Below are 16,527 nucleotides of genomic sequence, written 5' to 3' on the forward strand. Positions count from 1 at the left end.
TCATCCACCAAGCCACCCAATCTGTCCAGCAGAAAAGAACCTCAGAAGAAGCGAAGCCCCTACCCTCCTACCCGTCACCACAATTACCACTAAAACCTTTCGCCAAGCGCAACACCAACTCTCCGCCTCACCTCCGCGCTACCCACCCTCTTCGCCAAATCCACGACAACCACCTCCGTCGCACCGAGCTTGACAAGTGCAACGTACCCCTTGGCCACCTCATCAGCTAGCACCTGCACACAGCGCCTCACCTCATCCGCGCCGACCGGCGTGCGACTGCTGGCCTGGACGTCGCGCACGAGGCGGGGCAGGGGGAACGAGACGCGCTGGGGCGAGGAGCCGTTGCCGAGCAGCGGGGCGGCGGAGGAAGCCGTCGACGAGGCGGCAGTGGACGCGCGCGTCGACGCGGTGGTAGTGGAGACGGAGGGGGACGAGGGTGTCGAGGGCGAGGGCGAAGGCAGCGCGGCGCTCACAGCGAGCGCGGCGGCTGAGTAGTACGACCCCGAGACGACGGAGGCGGTGCTCGCCATGAGGCTGAGGGTGGCCAGGACGTCTTCGGCGCGATGGAGGGCGGCGATGCGGGCGCGCTCTTCGGGGGTTGGGCCCGGAGGAGCGTTGGCGGCGGCGGTTTGTTTGGCGCGGATGCGGTCGAGGAGGGAGGCGCCGCGGGAGTGGTGAGAGCGGTTGGGGGCGGGGGTTTGTGGGACGTTGGGCTTAGAGGAGGGGAGAGACTTCGTTTTGGGGAGCGACGGCACAGGGGGTGGGAATGAGGTTGTGTCTGAGGACTTGGCCATGGAGGACAGAGACGAAAGTGACTTTTTAGTCATGAGAGTCGACTTTTTGGTCACCGAAGTTGCCTTTGCCGACAGACTGGAGATGGATTTCGAGCGAAATAATGAGCGGGAGTTTTTGGTGGCAGTTGTTGGAGCCGCTGGGGTCTCAGGAACTGCACCTGATGTAGCTGGCCGAGGAGTCTTGAGAATGTCCATTTCTTCCACCTCCTCAGTCTCGGATAGACTCTCTGAGCCTTCCGGGGTCGGCTCCGTCTCAGCAGGTGCTGGTGTTTGTACACCCAATGGTCTCGAAAAGTTCATCATGGATGCCTGACGCTTGAGGGCACCAGCCTTGAAATCTTCCAATCGCTGTTGACCCTTTGCCAGAAACGGGCCCATCTTGGCGAGTGATGGACATGTCGTGATCTCAGTAAGAGGCATCTGGCTGATAAAGTACGAGACGGATTGCGGGCTCTTCGAGTTTGGAGTAATCTTTCTTCTGTACTCGTCCCATCGCTGCGACAGCTCTATCGAGAAGAGGGCATTGAGGGCATTCTCGTCGAGGCTGGGCGAAATGACGGTGCTCGAGCGTCTGCTACGTGCCTTTCTGCTCTCCTGCTGTTCCAGACAGATCTTTCCGTGGCCATAGTCGGAGAGCAAAAATGTGCGGGCCTTGAGTGCGGGGTGGGGATGCGCGGTAAAGGCGCTGCTCTGCATGACGCCGAGAGAGCGCCTAATATCTTCTATCGTGACCTTGCGCTTTCCCCATTTTGTAGTAATTGCCGGTATAAGCATGCGAATGTCGACGGGTGATGAGATGCCATTGTGGGCGTAGTAGAGTGATAATGCGCCGAGAAATGATGAATGCAAATCAATGAGATCGAGCAATCCCTGAGGCAGCTCGTCGCTCTTCCTGTCCTGCGTGCTCGGGCGGGAGCTCGGCGGCTCTGAGCAGCAAGGGCTCGTGGCCGGCGTGTCGGTGGGTGAGTTGGGCGTGTCCACCGTCTTGATGGTGTCGGCCGTTCTCATCGTCTCCTTGGAGGGCGAAAAGCGAGGCCGCATGGGCGGCGTCTGCGACAGGTCCAGCGCAGATAGCAGGCCACTGGTACCCCTCGTAGGAGTGTCGTACTCAGAAGGCGGACGAGGCAGAGGTCGATTCAACAACAGCCTCTTTCGTGACCGTTTCAGCCGTGGGGTCTCGTCGACGTCCTCGACCGCCTCGACGATGGTGGACTCGTCATCTTCCTCTTCTTCATCCCCGTCATTGTGTACGAACGCCTTTCTCTTTTTCGAGGGCGACTCTTCGGGTACTGCCTTGCCAATGCGACCGAATCGTTGAATGCCGGATTGCGAGCGCGTAGATACTGTGGATAGTCTGTTATTGGATGGTGTCGCGGCAGGCGTCGAAATGGGCCGCTGGCCTCGGGTGCGAGGCATGATAGGATACGGCGGTGAGGATGGATGGTGTCAATAGCAGGACTGAGATGACGGGGGTGGTGATGAGGAGGGTTAGAGAAAGACGCGACACGAGCGACGCGAAAATGTCACCAGAACGCGATGCGCTAAGACGAAAGAGGAAGTGTAATAGGTAGCGAGAGTGGTGAGCACGAGCACAAGCACCGAGAGCCCAGACCTGTGCGGCAAAGGCGCGCGATAAGGATAAGAGCGTCGCGTCGAAATGGGGAATCCAAGTCGAGCGACGCCTCACTCCGGTTGTGTACTTTATATTCTCTCCTTCGCACCGGCGGCGTACACATGAGGATTTTGCTTGCGGGTTGCCACGGAGACGCAGCGCTAGCTCTGGTTAGTCCGGCCCGAATGCCGGCCCAGCGCCTCACCTCATCTTCCTTTTCCTCCTACAGTACAAATCAAGGTTGCGGTACCTCACCCCAGCAACAGCTGCGCAAAAGCTTACTCTCCGGCCCTGCCGCCGCCTCTCTGATACACCGCCACGGCCCATTTCGCTCAAACTGAACCCCGTCATGATAAACCCGTCCAGCCGTCGTCTTCATGCCAATCACGTCGTCTAGCGCCGTCGCCGCCAGCACCCAACAACCGGAAACCACTCCCCTGAGCCTCCCATCCTGCACCCGACGTCCATTGACCCCCCTAGACCCAATCAGCCGCCGGCGGAATTCGACCACGGCCCCGGAAACCAATGGCACTTCCCCCCATCTTATCCATCGTCAGTCTGAAGGGCTGTCCTTGTGAGCGGCGCTGCCCGGAATGGCGGAAAATTGCACCACTGGGCCACCATTGAATCTTTTCTATTCATGTTCTCGCCTATAATGTCCGTTTTCCGGATATCAACACGCTAGAAAAGCAAAAAGTGGCCAATGGGCTTCAAGACGCACAAACCGCCAGCTTCAATGCTGCGCCTTGAGGACGTTGTCGAAATCCGGCGGCAACTCCTCGACCACGGCGTTAAAGTTTTCCCACGCACACTCGGCCGTGACGGGCACATTGTCGTACTTTGCGTACCCAATGCGATCGTAGCGGCTAGCAACAACCTGCGGATAAATCTTGTCGTCGGTGCTGGCGGGAAAGTCTGTCGGAAAAGGCAGCTTGTACACAACGGGCGCCGTGTTGTTGGAGCTAAAGCTCAGCACGGGCGTGCCCTTGCGCCGTGAGTTCTGCTCCCCAGTCGTGCCCCAAAAGATTTCAAAGTCGAGCATGGCGCGCACGCTGACCCACACAAAGAGCGCGTCCTCGACCAAGTCCCAGTTCTTGATGCCGGCACCTCCAGGACCCATGCCGCCCGAGCACGTCGCGTTCTTCGCGTGCGTCCGGTACCAGAAGACGAGGTCGTTGTGGACGATCCACGGCATGTTGTGATTCTTGTACGCGTTGATGTAGTAGGAAGCAACCGTGCGCCAGGCCGTGTGGTTCATGCCGTAGACATAGTTGCCCTGTTCGCCAAGATCGACCGACCCGGGACTGGAGCTGTTTGCCTGGGGCACGTCGCGAATGTAGTTGGACGAGGCGTAGTCGTTCCATGTCAGGATGTTGACTAGATCCGGCTGCATGTTGAAGACGTCGTTCCATCTGTGGAACCAGGCATAGTCACCGTACTCGACGGCCGCAGTGTCGCTTGTCAGGTCCTGGAACTGCCACGGGGCGACCCCTGCATCTGCCCGTCAGAGATTTTCCGTCTCACGTTCCTTGTAGACTCTTACCCATAACAAACGGTCCAGGCCTGCCCGCCTTCTTCAAGGCCTGCTGGAAAGCTGCATCGACATATGATACGTTGTCCGCGCGGGTATCTTGGGGGAGAGCGTGACCTGAGTCAAGTCTGTTAGGTTTCACCTCGAAAGCAAACACCGCCGACACCACTTGCCGTTGAAGTAGCCGTCAATATTGGTAAACTGGCTAATGACATCCGCAGCCTGTTGGTCAGACGATGACTTGTTGGCCGCGACCGCATTCTCCATTGAGCTAAACGACGGCGCAATGACAGCCGGGCTGTTGGTAAGAAGTGCCTTTAGCTGGCCAAAGTATCCGTCGCCGTACGCATCGCCTTCGTGGGTTAGGACCAGCGTCTTGTTGTCAGTCCAGCGCAGACCGGCGGGCTTGGAGTAGGCGTTTGCAATCATCCGCGCCATGAACGTCACGTTCCACGCCTTTCCCGTCGGGCAATTCGCGCTGTGCGTGTTGTAGCTCATGTCAAACGCCGGCGCAAGAAGGAATTCTTGTTGAGCGGCAACGGCGAAGGCATCTTCAATTCTGTCAAGCTGCCAGTTGAGATCCTGCGACTGACAGTTGGGTGGCACGGCGACAAGAGCTAGAGACGCGTCAGTCGAGGCCCTGGATGCGCGTCACAAAAGAGACTTTGGTCTGACCGAAGCCGTCAATCCCACTGTCCTTGGCCGCCTGCATGTCGGCTTTCCAAGTGTCCTTCGTGTAGGTATGCGCATTGGTGAGCTATTGGGCCAGTTCAGCGTTTGCAGCATCAGATCCAGGCTTTTTTCTTGACCTTGAAGTCTGCCAAAACCTGGGCAGCAGACACTGCGTGCACCGCGGTGCCCATCAGGACCGCTGAGATGGCAGCGATATTCATGACTGAGGGCGCGTTTCGTTTCTTCGGGAAGCGCGAGTTGCTGTCACGGGCGAGAGAAAAAGGCTTCCCAAAGCGTCTTATACAATGGGTGTTGCTCCAGCGCCCTGGCAATTGTCACTGCCGGACTGTGCTAGCTTGTGGCGCTGAGCTGAGGCTGGTCCGTGTCCCCGTGAGTGAGATTTTGGTGCTGTCGACCTCTTTGGCTGACGGACAGGTAGGAACAATGTGCAGGGTGATCCAGCCCCTTCCGCTTTGTACCAGGCATGTTCTCCAATATACGCGAGTGCCTTGTCGTCATCTTGTGCTACCTTCAGCCTCCTCCATGAGCATCTCACCAGTTGCATCCAATGGATGCTGTTGCTGTCGGAGAAGAAAGGGGTCAGTCGGTCACAGCATGCACTATTGCATTCTCGGTAGATCGCAAGAACCTTTCAGCGTGGCAATTCGCAGAGGCAGTGTATCGCGACCCCAGTCGTGAAATGACTAGCGGATGTCGCAGCTGGCTGTCAATCCGTCGTTTGCAAGTTGGGGTGGAGAGCCGTTCCTTACCAGGCGCAGCTAGTTTCATCACTAGCTGTCCAATGAGCAAGCCGGGCTTTGGTGTGTGAAATGAAAGCTTTGTTCGGCCGCAGCTCATGTGCCTTGTCCATTGCACACAAGCCCACAGCTCCTTTGGCCGGCAGTGTAAAAGGCGCAATTAGCGGCTAGCAGTTGAAAGCAGGTCGTTTCAGGATCCAGTACGCGCGCACAATCCGGGGCTAGCAACACATGCAGTGGTAGTCAAGCCAAGCCAATCATCAATTTCATTAATATCGTCGAGCTCGTATCGTCCGTAACTGACCGTCCGTGATGTTCATCATAACATCAAGTGCGCAGTCCGTTCCTCCTACTTGAACCAGCCTGACAGCCAGCTCTTGGACTTTGCCGCCTGGTCCTCGACCGTCTTGTCAAACTGCTCGACGGCGTTGTGCGCATCCTTTTTCACTTGAGTGGAGTAGTCTCCCACCTTCCTGTCAGCTTGCGCGCGATACGCCTCGAGTTTCTGATCTACCCTGTTGGCTGTGGTCCTGGCTTCGTTAATCTGGGCGCGTGTCAGATTCTCTGCGACGGTAAAGACGCTGCTCAACTGACGGCAGAGTCAATCTTTTGTCCGGCCTCTGCGCCAATGGTTTTGGCGCTCGTCATGGAGTTCTCTTGATGGCAAGTCAGCGTTGGCCGAGAGACACCGAGTCGGGGATGCTCACGCTGAGCTTCCCTTTCGACAGCTTTCTTGGAGCCGCCGGCCTGGTAGAGATACCAACCAACGCCACCGCTGAGGGCAGCGCTGCTCCAGAGCCAGACTTGCATTGATGTTTTACGAGTAGCCATCTTGAAGTAGTGTACGAGGATTGCCGAGCGAGTGATGGAGGGGAGTCGCGTCCAAGTATTAGTCGCTGGATGCCTGGAAAGGGTGCTGTCGCGTCGAGTGTTTGCGGGGTGAAGGCGTGGTTAGACTCGGCCGGGGAAGATGGAGGTGGAGCTGGGTGGAGGTGGACCATGACGTAGCAGGTGAGGGACTGCGGTGAACATAAGCGAGGAGGTTTCCTTCCTTGATGCTTCTCCGCGTTCCACTCACCAACTCCCGTCTAGCCGCTTTCGACCTGACGCCCACCGTCACCGCCTCTGCCTCCGTATGACTTCCTTAACGCTGACTTTGTAGTTCTCAGCTCTCTCGCGACTGCCGCTATGCCATGATCCTTTGCCCGCCTTCTCCTGCACTCGCCATCCCATCGCCCTCCTAGCTGCTGCATTCGACCCTTCAGCAGCATATGACAAAGTTGCCTTGGCTTTGTACCAAACCTACCATCCACTTGTCCGGCCGACTTCCGTCCTCCCATCCTTGCATATCCCTCCGCGTAGGATTCAAGGCATGTCCGTTCTGGGCTTGGCCTCATCGCGCCACAACGACGCTGCCTCGGACCCCGCCAAGTACGACCATCAAATCCTCCTCGTAGACCACACCGAGACCGCAGATGGCGAAAGAGAACAGGAGGTCGCGCCCACTGCTTCGGCGGATTCTGGCTCTCTGACGCCCTTGTCATCGCACCCCTCGAAGCGGCTCAACCGGGCATCGCTGCGGGAAGACCTCGCGAAGCGCGGCCTAGTCAAGCAAAAGTACGCGAGATGGCAGCAGAATAGATACCTGGGTGTCGAAGACGGGAGCGGCTCGGCCGAAGTGGTGCAGATCGATTCCAAGCAGGCTCGGGCCGACGCCGACGAGGCGGACCAAAACACCGAGGAAAACAGCATCAGGGAGGGTAACAGCATCAGGGAGGGCCGGGTGGAGCGTGTGCAAAGCAAACTGTCAAGAGGGAAACAAAAAGTTAAGGGTCTGGTCAAATCAAAGCCGTCTTTGAAAAAGGAAAAAGATGCAGTGGTGGACGTCTTGTACGAAAACCAGCGAGGCTCATTTTTCTTTGGCATCCCGCTCTTCTCGTCCAATTCGCTTCTCAACTTTGACCCTGCGCCTTGGGTCAATGGCCAATTCAAAATCAGCCCAGTGAACATTACAAATGCTTCCGTGCCGGATCCAAGCTGGGAATGGGCGTGGAAGTCGTGGTACGTCGACATGTCTCACGATGTGGACGAAGAGGGCTGGCAATATTCTTTCTCCTTTCATCAAGGCTTCGCCTGGCATGGCAATCATCCATGGTTCCATTCGTTTGTGCGAAGACGACGCTGGCTTCGCAAGCGCGTCCGCAAGCACACCATTCGGGCGGGGACCAACATAGTGCCAGAACATCTAAGCGCCGCCCACATGCTCAATGAGGACTACTTCACTATACACCCCAAGGCCGCGCGAGCCAGGAGTTCCGACAGCAGCGCAGATGCAAGCCTCGCACGGTCATTATCTTTCTCTCGACGCCAAGCCGCAGATGAGGATTCCGAGGAGGCCCCTGACATTACCGACATACCTACTCTCATGCTCCGACTCAAGAAGGCAGCCATAGATCGTGAAAAGATTGTCATAGTGCGCAACTTTCTGGAAAATGGAGCCGAAGAGCTGTACTACCTACCGGAGCAGGCAAGCCTAACCTCACAATCAAGCCAAGCTCTGTCTAACGTTCCTAGATTCCCACAATCATGTCCCTCTTCGTGTTTCAATCGTCTCGCCGCCAGCTCCTTTCCCTCCTACTCCAAACATGCGACGCTGCTTCGGCACATCGCCGCGCTCACACTGAGGACAACGAGCCAGAAGGACCGGAAGAGTCGCGCAAAATTGACAACCTTCTTCGCGCAGTCAAGGCCGCAAATGAAGCTTGTCGGCGCTTGGAATACTGGAGTGATCTCCAAGGCGTTGCCATGGAGGAGGCGGCAGAGGAAAAACGCCATGGCGACTGGCTACACGGCGGAGATCTCTGCCAACACGACAGTGATTTTGAGGAGAGGATGTCAAACGGAAACGATGAAGCGCCTCCAAAGTCGCCAGAAGCGAACGGAGACGGAATCGAGGACAACGTCCAATCCCAGCCCGTCAGCCCGCCGCTCAAACAACCGCCCAGAGACGCAAACGCCTCTGCCAAAGAAACGGACAAGGGAAAGGGCAAGGGTAAGGCGGATTCATCTTAGCCAATCCTCCTGCTACCTATCTCCCTCCGTAGTGCCGCATCTGGTGTGCACCAAGAGTCAGTAAGTGAAGCAGACCACGGGCCTGTCTGACTTGTTTTGTCCCTGTACAGAGCAGCCTCGTTGTTCTCCGAAGCATGCTGTGGCAGATGATTTTGACCAGGCTGATCTCGACTTGGAGCCGTTGACGCGCCAGCGGTCGTGGATTGAGCAGGCGTTTTGGTAGTCTGTCTGTCTATCGCGTTTCCTCTTGCAAGCAACCAATGCGTAGATGAGATGGGTGCGGGCATAGCGTTAGGTGCGTACATAGCATTACATTAGCATGGGCAATGAAGCATTTCGTCTTTGGGATTGAGATCGGCTGCTGGTGTTGCAATTGTCTCTGCATTTTTTCATCGAGTTGTAATGTCTGTCTGATGCATCTGGTCGCATTGTGCAAGCTGGTTTGTAACTGTGTGCTTCTTCTTTCTTGGCAATCATCTCCTTTGCCCATCAGTCTTTTCTCTGCGCTCACAGCCGTAGGCGCTTTGAGTGGTTTGTATCTATCAACACATAACTACCGTGCTCTTCACACCCATCTTCGGTCGAATCACACCCATCTATTGCCCGCTCTGTAGGCAATACTCATGGCATCTAGTACCTGATGGAAAGCCAATTCACTCCTCAAAGACAACCTACAGCACGTGCGTCCACTCCTGAGCCTCGCCCACTCATTCAGGACGCCATGTCCATCCCCCTTTATCAAATAGGATAGTGTTGGAGAATGTAGTTTCAGAACTCTCGTCGCATTAGTGCGGCGTCGCCTTTTACTTCGTCAGGTAGACGACCAAAAACGCAAATCACTCACTCCACCACACTTTCCTTCCGTCCCTTTGGCGCCTGCCTCCTACGTACATCCCATCCAGCCAGCCAGCCAGCCAGCCAAGCAACGCCGCCGTTTCCATCGTCAACAAAGCACCCGCAGAAGCGCTCGAGAGGCCGGAAATAAATCATCACCACCTCCTGGCTTGCTTGCCTGTTGTCAATCATCCGTAACTGAGATTGTGCAACTGATTGGCTTCGAGGTCCTCCCTGGTCGAGAAGGTACCTAGGCTCGGAGTGTTTCTGCTGCCATCGGGCGCGTGGCTAGGATTTGTGAGCGATTGCAGTCTGCGGGGTGGGTAGTAGGTAGAGTATAGGTACCTAGGTACATGTATGTGGAAGCGTGGGTATGCGTACATCGAAGGAAGGGCCGGGGACCATGATGAGCGTCTGTCTTCCTGCCTCTTCTTGCCTTTTTGGCTTCTTGTAATGAACTTCTTGTTGATGAAATTGTGGTCTTTGCGAGTGTAGTGACCTGACCACCACAGCCACTAGTCGCCGCCGCTACGTCGACTACAATGTGTCGCGTGGTGTGTGTGGTGAGTTTTTTCGTCCATGTCCATCGGCGACAACGCCTTGGATTTTGCTGTCTAGCTGGCCGGCTGCCTCTGCGGGCTGGCTGGCCGATGTCTTTCTTCTCTTGGTGGCTTTGGGCGTAGCTTCGCGTCTGTCGCTTTTTTCCGGCAGCTCTGGTAAGCAGTTGCACTGGAAGCCGTTCATTCATTCCTCTCTCGGTCTTGTTCTTTTCGTGCCTTGCAGAAGCTTGTGGCAGGATTCTCAATTGTACAGTGGGCTCGGGGAGTCGAGGACGTGACAGAATCGGAGAGGTGGGTGGTTTGAGACGGGACAGGGACGAAGGACACGCAATTGGAGCGTTTACTCGCAAACAATTTACCAATAAATAGACAATAGTGCTTAGATCGTCCGTCTAGATCGAAGACTCAATCCAAATCGGAATGGCAATCCCACTTCCTACCTGTATTGAAAGCAAGATCCGACATACAACATCATTTGTCCGCTTCGCTCACTCAGCAATGCTCTCCGCGTCTGGAAGAGGGGAGAGGAAAAGATTGGCAGGACCAGAGCGCACGACGTCATGATCGAGGTATTCATGTTTCCGACAAAGGACCTCAGGCGACGAATGTAAGCCGCCCCATCGAAGAGTATCTGCAGCAAAACACTACTCCATCATCAGGAAAAGTCTGTCTATCTTTCTGCCACACCACTCACCACTCTCCCAACTGCATGCTGGATGGATACTACCATCCATCGACAACACACCGTCCGCTCAAGAGTCCGGGCGATGTACCGCACTCGTCACCTGTACTTCAGAGATTGAATTAGGTTAGCAACAAGGAAACACACCCAAGAGAAACGACGAGTGAACCAGGATACGCAAGGACGATGCAGCCGGCGCGTGCGCTATGCGAGATAGCTCTCCATCTTGCTTGCCCCGTTCGTCGCGGAGACTCGTCTTCCAGAGAGGTAGACAAGGGGTAAGGTGAGGGACGGAGGGACGCGTGGACACCACCACCACGACCACGACCACCTCCGCCGCCGCCGCCAAAATTACGTCCAGCTCAAGCTTTCCAACACGAGAAGAAAGCGAAAGCGACCCCCTCATCCATCTACTTGCATCGTGGAGTGAGAGGTGGACATAACAAGCTTCCGTACCGGCTGGGTGACTGCGTGGTCGGCGTGACGCGTCAGCAACGGGTGTTGGGTTTTGAGTTGCAATTTTGCCGCCGCCGCCGCCGCCGCCGCCGCCGCCGCACGCACGCACGCACGCACGCATGATGGGTGACTCGCTGTCTCGCATTCCTGCAAACTTAAGCGATACGGGAGAGGAGGACGCGTGGACGATGTTTGCCGGGGAGCCTGGTAGTGTTTGGTTCGCTGAATGTCAGGTTGAAAGATGGGTGGTAGCTGTGCCCAGAGAAGGAGGAAGTGGTGGTGGTGGTGGAGGGGGTTCGTGTGTTGATGGCGGTTGGAGTCAGAGTCAGGAGGAGTGAGTGGTAGATGTAGAGTCGCGCGGAAGTTGTGGTTGCAATGGACATGAGCGTTTTTGGCTACTTGCGCTTGGTTAATGGATGATTTCGAGTGAGTGATTGTATCTGCATCTTTTGGTCTATTCACCTTGGCAACAGCAGTCTATGATAGTCTGTCTCCGTCCGCATCGAATCAAGTCGTTTCTCCACCGCGTGCGCTCATGGCGAGCAAACAACGAAATGTCAAAGGCCCCAACCCAAGGAAAAGCCAGAATCCAGAGAACCATCAAAACGCCATCGACGCCTTTACTCCGCATCCAACACAATCGACACACCCATCACGTCTCCCACCAATGCTCCTTCTCGATGCGCCCACCCTTGGCGCCCTCAACACCCCCACGATCCGTACTCCTCGCCACACCATGGTAGCCCCAGCGCCTGCGGCTCTCCCACACCCACCAACGCCCCACCTTCTCCGCGACTTCAGCCCAGCGCGCAGCGAGGGGGCCGTGGGAGCGCAAGACGCGGTCGCGCAGCTCCACGCTCGTCCAGCCGGTGATAATCTGCGGCGCGGGCTCGAGGGCCGACGTCGCCGTCGACGTGAAGCGCAGCGCCGTCGTGCTGCATAGCGGCATGACGAGGCGGAAGGGCAGCGATGTGGATGACAGCGCTAGGACCGAGCCGCCGGGGTTGATGGTCGTGATGTGGAAGTCGGGCGGGATGCTGATGTTGGCGGGCACGAAGAGCGATGCGTCATTTTGGTCCGTGTTGCTGATGGCGGTGGCCGAGGTGGTGGGGGCGGCGGGCGCGGCGCTGGAGGCGGCCGAGGGAGGGAGAGAGGATAGGTGCCGCAGGAGGGACTGGCCCTGGTAATTGGGGAGGAGGCGCTGCGCGCTTTGGGCGGCGGAGTCGGGCAGGGAGTCGGTTTGGAGGAGCAGATCGAGGATTGTTGGCAGGATGGACAGAATGGAGACGGTTTCCGAGGGCGCGATTTGGATCCGTGGGAGGGATGGGTGCAGCATGAGGAGGGGGATGTGCATGTTGGAGTTGTGCCCGTTTTCGTAGCATGTTGAGGAGCCGTCGATGGGGTGGAAGGACATGCCATGGTCTCCAACAAGCACAACCAGAGTCTCGTTCAGAACTTGCTGCTCGTCCAGCAGCTCGAATACCCTGCCAATCCACTCGTCTTGCCATTTGATAGCATTGAGATAGTCGTAAAAGGGATCATGGCGCGAAAAGCGGGACCTTGGTTGGAAATCCTGACGGCCGTTCCAATCCTTGGGTGTATTGTAAGGGTGGTGCGTCGTGCTGGTTACATGTGAGATGAAGAGGCGCTTGTCCTCCTTTTTGGCACTCTCGAAGCGTGCACGCATGTACGGAATGAGCTCTGTTTCAGGGTAGCCGAAGTAATTGACTTCGGGCTCCGTCGGAGGAGGAAAACCAACATGGTCGCGAATCTGCTCCCGCATGACCTTGTCATTAAAGCCCATTTGCGGATCCAGAATATCCTGCAGGTCAAACTTGTCAGTGACGGACTGCATGATGACGGACTCCCATTGCGGGGAGGAAGAGTCTTGGCCACCAGCTGATGCGTTGTTCATCTGTGAGTTGAACAGGTCCAGGATTTGAGCAGTACACGGCTGGTATATTTGACCCTTGACTTCCTCGTTGAAATCGACGGGCAAAGACTCGACGCCGCAGTGAGTTCCCAGCATGCTCTTCAACGTATAAGCAGCGGCAGTGATGGCCCCTTGGACGTTGACGCCGCCCATGTTCCCCTGAAAGGCCTTCCTCCAGCTCTGAGCCGAGAGCTTCTTGTCAATGGCATTGTCTTCGCCAAATCCATTCGATTCTCCGGTCAGAAGCTGTGCCACAGGCGTAAGATTCTTGAGTTTCCTGTCCAAGTCCTGCTGATCGAAATTCGGGCCGTTGAGGGCGATCATCCTCTGATAGACGTCACTTTCCTTTTTAAATGGGAACATGTCTTTTCGCGTGCTCTCTAGCGTCAGGAGGACAACATGCTTTATGGCAGCATTGCTCTTTGTGAAAGTGTGCTCCAGTGGCTTCAAGACATCTTGCTTGATGTTTGTGACCTTGAGCGGATCGCATCTTGGATCGTACCTCTTCTTAGTCGAGCTCGCGTGACCTTCATTCGATGACGTGTTTGCGCCAGTGTTGGCGAAATGAGAGTGCTCATCCAGCGGAGAGTGCTTTGACAGAGAGCGGCAGTAATCCGAACGCGGCATCCAATCGGGAAAAGCGTCAGAGCCACCTTCCCAATCAATGGCCGGAAAGTCCTCAAACGGAAACTCCACTGGCTCGTGAGGGTACGGGAGACAAAAGTCAGAGTCGACCGGGTTGAAGAGAAGCGCCCCCACGACGGTGAGCGGAATGGACCCGGACATGTGGGCGTACGGTGGCCTGGTCGGACGAACAAGATGGAGCACGATGACGGTGGCCAAAGCGGAAATCAGAGCCAGGGACTTGAATTTGCGAGGATAGACAGCTGATCTCTCCCTAATGCTATATCTGTGAGTCAGCATGCAACTGCGCCAAGGGATTGGCAGCCAAGTGTCGCCTACCGGTCGTCGCCATTGGTCTCTTCGATGAGCATGGCCACCTTCTCTGGATCCTCGGCCCCATCACTACTCCTCGAGCAACCCAAGACGTCCTTGAAAGAGGCTGCGACGGCGTCCAAGGCGTGGTCGACAGCGTCATTGAAGCTTGGCGCGATGAGGTAGGCAATAAGCGCCAAGACTCCAAATGCTAAGGCCATGCATGGGAGCCCTGACAGGAGCACTTTCAGTCCGCCGGGGTCAGTGGCCATGGCTGTCCCCGCAAGCCATTGAATCTCGCCTCCCGTCTCCATGTAAAACGAAATCGAAGCAGCCGACGCCGCGGCGGTGAACATTCTGGCAATTGTTAGTTTTGTCAAGGGTAACCTGTGGAATGGATGACAAACGCGAGAAATGATCCAAGACATTTTCTGGGCGTGTTGAATGTGCAACGCTTTCGTCGATAGAAGAGCAGCTTGCCGAATGCGAGGAGTGCAACATCGGCTGAGAGAAAAGTCGGGAGGTACAAGAGATAGAGGAGGATTGGCAGCGAAACGATGTGTGTGTAAAGGTGAAGGAGTTTTGCCGCAAAGAAAGAGACGAAGAAGAAGGCAAACTGGTCCTCGGTGCGGTAGAAGATGCCCAAAGGGCCTTGAAGAATGCCTCGAAGCATCTTCTTGGGCGAGTGCTTGACGGTGGGGAGAGGAACCTCCATTGCGAAGGAGGGCACGCGAGCGAGCAGAGAAGAGGAGGGAACGAGGAGTAATAACCGGCCGGAGCCAGCAAAGAAAAGGGCAGGCCGCACGCGATCAAATGCTAGTGCGTGGTGGTAAATCGGGGCAAGAATAGGCCTCAAGTCGCGGGTGGTAGACCGCGCCACTGTGGAAACGCCGCACACTGCACAGCCAGCGATGCTTCTCGTCTCCTTAATCACCTTGAATCTGGTAGCTCCAATGTTTCGAGTAGGTAAGCATTTGATGTCAAGTTGAAAGCTTGTTTGGGCTTTCCGCGGGCTCGCTATCGGGTTAGGTTGCAGCACTCCCAACGTGGGTGCGTTGGTCTTCACCGAGAGCTAGCTGACTGCACCGGACATCGTCACCGTTACTTCACCGCGACTCCACAAACACGAAGGGCCAATGTAGCGAGAAAATGGCGGCGGGACGTAGCGCTCCGCCACCGCTTGCCGGAAGCTTAATTTAGCCCAACAGCCGTACGTACGCACGCTTGGAGCGGAGGCGTGCCTTCTCGAACGTGGTGAGCCGCAAGAATCCACGGCGCAGGGCAGGGCAGGGCTGGCGGAATTTTCGCATAGTCCAACGACGACGCGGACCAAAAGTCGAGCCCAAGTCTGGATCGTCGCAGGGCGGTGAGGCTGGCTGGCTGGCGAGATGGAGTTGGGCCGCGGACAACCAAAGCCAGCCACGGCTGCAAGCCAGCAGAGCGGCGACAGGGAAGGTGAGTCGGCTTCAGCTGAGCTGCTGAGCTGGGGGGACGTCGAAGAGTTAGTGCGTCCCAAGAATGTTTCACGGCTAACCACACCACAACAACCCACTGCCAGACCAGACCAGACAGACAGATAGACAGTTGCCAGAGCCCTACAGGGCCTTGGTCGTGCCGAGCTTACCATGTCTTGGCTCTGCGCTAGCAAAGCTTAGCATTGCTTGTGCCCCGCCCTCCATTCCACATTGCACTTGTTGTTCGCCCCTGACAATCCTCTCGCCCCCTGAATGCCGCTTCGGCCATTTGTTTGTCGGGAGGCTATGGCTGCAAGGCACGGCGGGGCGGAGCGAAAGTTTGTCTCCGCCTCGACAAATGCGGAGACGTTGTCACCTTCAGCAGTTGCCGCGGCCAAGAGCCACTTAGTTTATCCCGAAATTCCTCATGGTCATGCAAGAGCTACGCGCGTCCTTTAGGCTGTGCTGTCAGTCAACGGGAGCCAGCCAGATCAAAAAGTATATGCAAAACCTTGTTGCCCACCTCTTACTTCTCGACTGCATTTTGACAACCATCTTGCCGACATTGATGACGTGATCTCCGAATTATAATGACATGCGAGCAAGCTGGTCGTGGTTGACCAATTGTTCACCGACGTGCGGGGGTCTAAGTGTTTGCTTTCACAGTGGACGGCTTGCAACAAGAGCGGGATTTGGAAGCTTCAAGGTTATCAAGAGTCTATGGCTCGAGCTTAAACATCTTTAGCTTTGAACTCTCGGCTTCACCTGGCCGCACTTCGTCCTGTCATCATACGACCTCTCTTCAAGTGGCTCGTGTGTTGGCCATATACGAAACGGCAGTAAATTTGCCTTTCGCAGCTAAGTTGGACACGAGACGCAAAATCTCCTGCTGCTTGGGGATCAACTCTGTCTCTTTTGAAACCAAACTTGCCTATCTGCGTGATATTTCCAATTTCTTTCAAAGCAAAGGCGGTGGCACTTTAAAACGGCGCAAACTCATTTGCTGGCATCAGAGATGGCCTTGAAGAAATATTCCCCTCTGGACCTCTCTGCGGTGAACGACGGCCGTCAAGAGTAACTGCGGTGGCAAGACGTACCTTTATAGGCACGACAACAGCAGGGAATCACAGCATTCGAACTGTGGCTACTTGGTCCCGGCTGTTGTCCTTTCTCTCAACACCCTCGTGACGTCCCGATGGGAAAGACAATCTGCAGCGAAGACTTGTTAGCAAT

At 56.1% G+C, this 16,527-nt stretch overlaps 6 protein-coding genes across 6 annotated transcripts; 1 reads left to right on the forward strand and 5 right to left on the reverse strand.

Annotated features, from left to right (window-relative positions):
• Positions 1-89: 89 nt before the first annotated feature.
• On the reverse strand, positions 90-1,802 carry IWZ02DRAFT_386896 (uncharacterized protein; the record flags this gene model as incomplete). Its single annotated transcript, XM_066765500.1, has 3 exons — positions 90-326; positions 510-778; positions 1,109-1,802. The coding sequence occupies 3 exons, from the start codon at positions 1,800-1,802 to the stop codon at positions 90-92; spliced, it is 1,200 nt and encodes a 399-aa protein (XP_066617766.1).
• A 1,141-nt stretch (positions 1,803-2,943) lies between these two features.
• Positions 2,944-5,003, reverse strand: IWZ02DRAFT_151814 (glycoside hydrolase). Its single transcript, XM_066761930.1, has 5 exons — positions 4,747-5,003; positions 4,613-4,694; positions 4,111-4,554; positions 3,950-4,054; positions 2,944-3,897 (listed from the first exon to the last, which is right to left on the reverse strand). Exons 1-5 carry the CDS (start codon positions 4,828-4,830, stop codon positions 3,140-3,142), a joined length of 1,473 nt encoding a protein of 490 aa, XP_066617767.1. The 5' UTR covers positions 4,831-5,003; the 3' UTR covers positions 2,944-3,139.
• A 612-nt stretch (positions 5,004-5,615) lies between these two features.
• On the reverse strand, positions 5,616-6,379 carry IWZ02DRAFT_465303 (uncharacterized protein). Its single transcript, XM_066768449.1, has 2 exons — positions 5,962-6,379; positions 5,616-5,911 (listed from the first exon to the last, which is right to left on the reverse strand). Exons 1-2 carry the CDS (start codon positions 6,196-6,198, stop codon positions 5,717-5,719), a joined length of 432 nt encoding a protein of 143 aa, XP_066617768.1. The 5' UTR covers positions 6,199-6,379; the 3' UTR covers positions 5,616-5,716.
• Positions 6,380-6,739: 360 nt separating this feature from the next.
• IWZ02DRAFT_495034 (uncharacterized protein) lies at positions 6,740-8,503 on the forward strand (the record flags this gene model as incomplete). Its single annotated transcript, XM_066770100.1, has 3 exons — positions 6,740-7,840; positions 7,942-8,419; positions 8,472-8,503. The coding sequence occupies 3 exons, from the start codon at positions 6,740-6,742 to the stop codon at positions 8,501-8,503; spliced, it is 1,611 nt and encodes a 536-aa protein (XP_066617769.1).
• A 2,851-nt stretch (positions 8,504-11,354) lies between these two features.
• On the reverse strand, positions 11,355-14,969 carry IWZ02DRAFT_465313 (uncharacterized protein). The gene is made up of 3 exons (XM_066768450.1): positions 14,248-14,969; positions 13,868-14,197; positions 11,355-13,808 (listed from the first exon to the last, which is right to left on the reverse strand). Exons 1-3 carry the CDS (start codon positions 14,553-14,555, stop codon positions 11,624-11,626), a joined length of 2,823 nt encoding a protein of 940 aa, XP_066617770.1. The 5' UTR covers positions 14,556-14,969; the 3' UTR covers positions 11,355-11,623.
• Positions 14,735-15,559, reverse strand: IWZ02DRAFT_151981 (uncharacterized protein). The gene has a single exon (XM_066761934.1). It carries the CDS (start codon positions 15,465-15,467, stop codon positions 14,913-14,915), a length of 555 nt encoding a protein of 184 aa, XP_066617771.1. The 5' UTR covers positions 15,468-15,559; the 3' UTR covers positions 14,735-14,912.
• Between the last annotated feature and the right edge of the window lie 968 nt (positions 15,560-16,527).

The sequence above is a fragment of the Phyllosticta citriasiana genome, assembly GCF_038021145.1.
Source record: "Phyllosticta citriasiana strain CBS 120426 chromosome Unknown IWZ02scaffold_21, whole genome shotgun sequence".
In the NCBI taxonomy this organism is placed as follows: Eukaryota; Fungi; Ascomycota; class Dothideomycetes; order Botryosphaeriales; family Phyllostictaceae; genus Phyllosticta; species Phyllosticta citriasiana.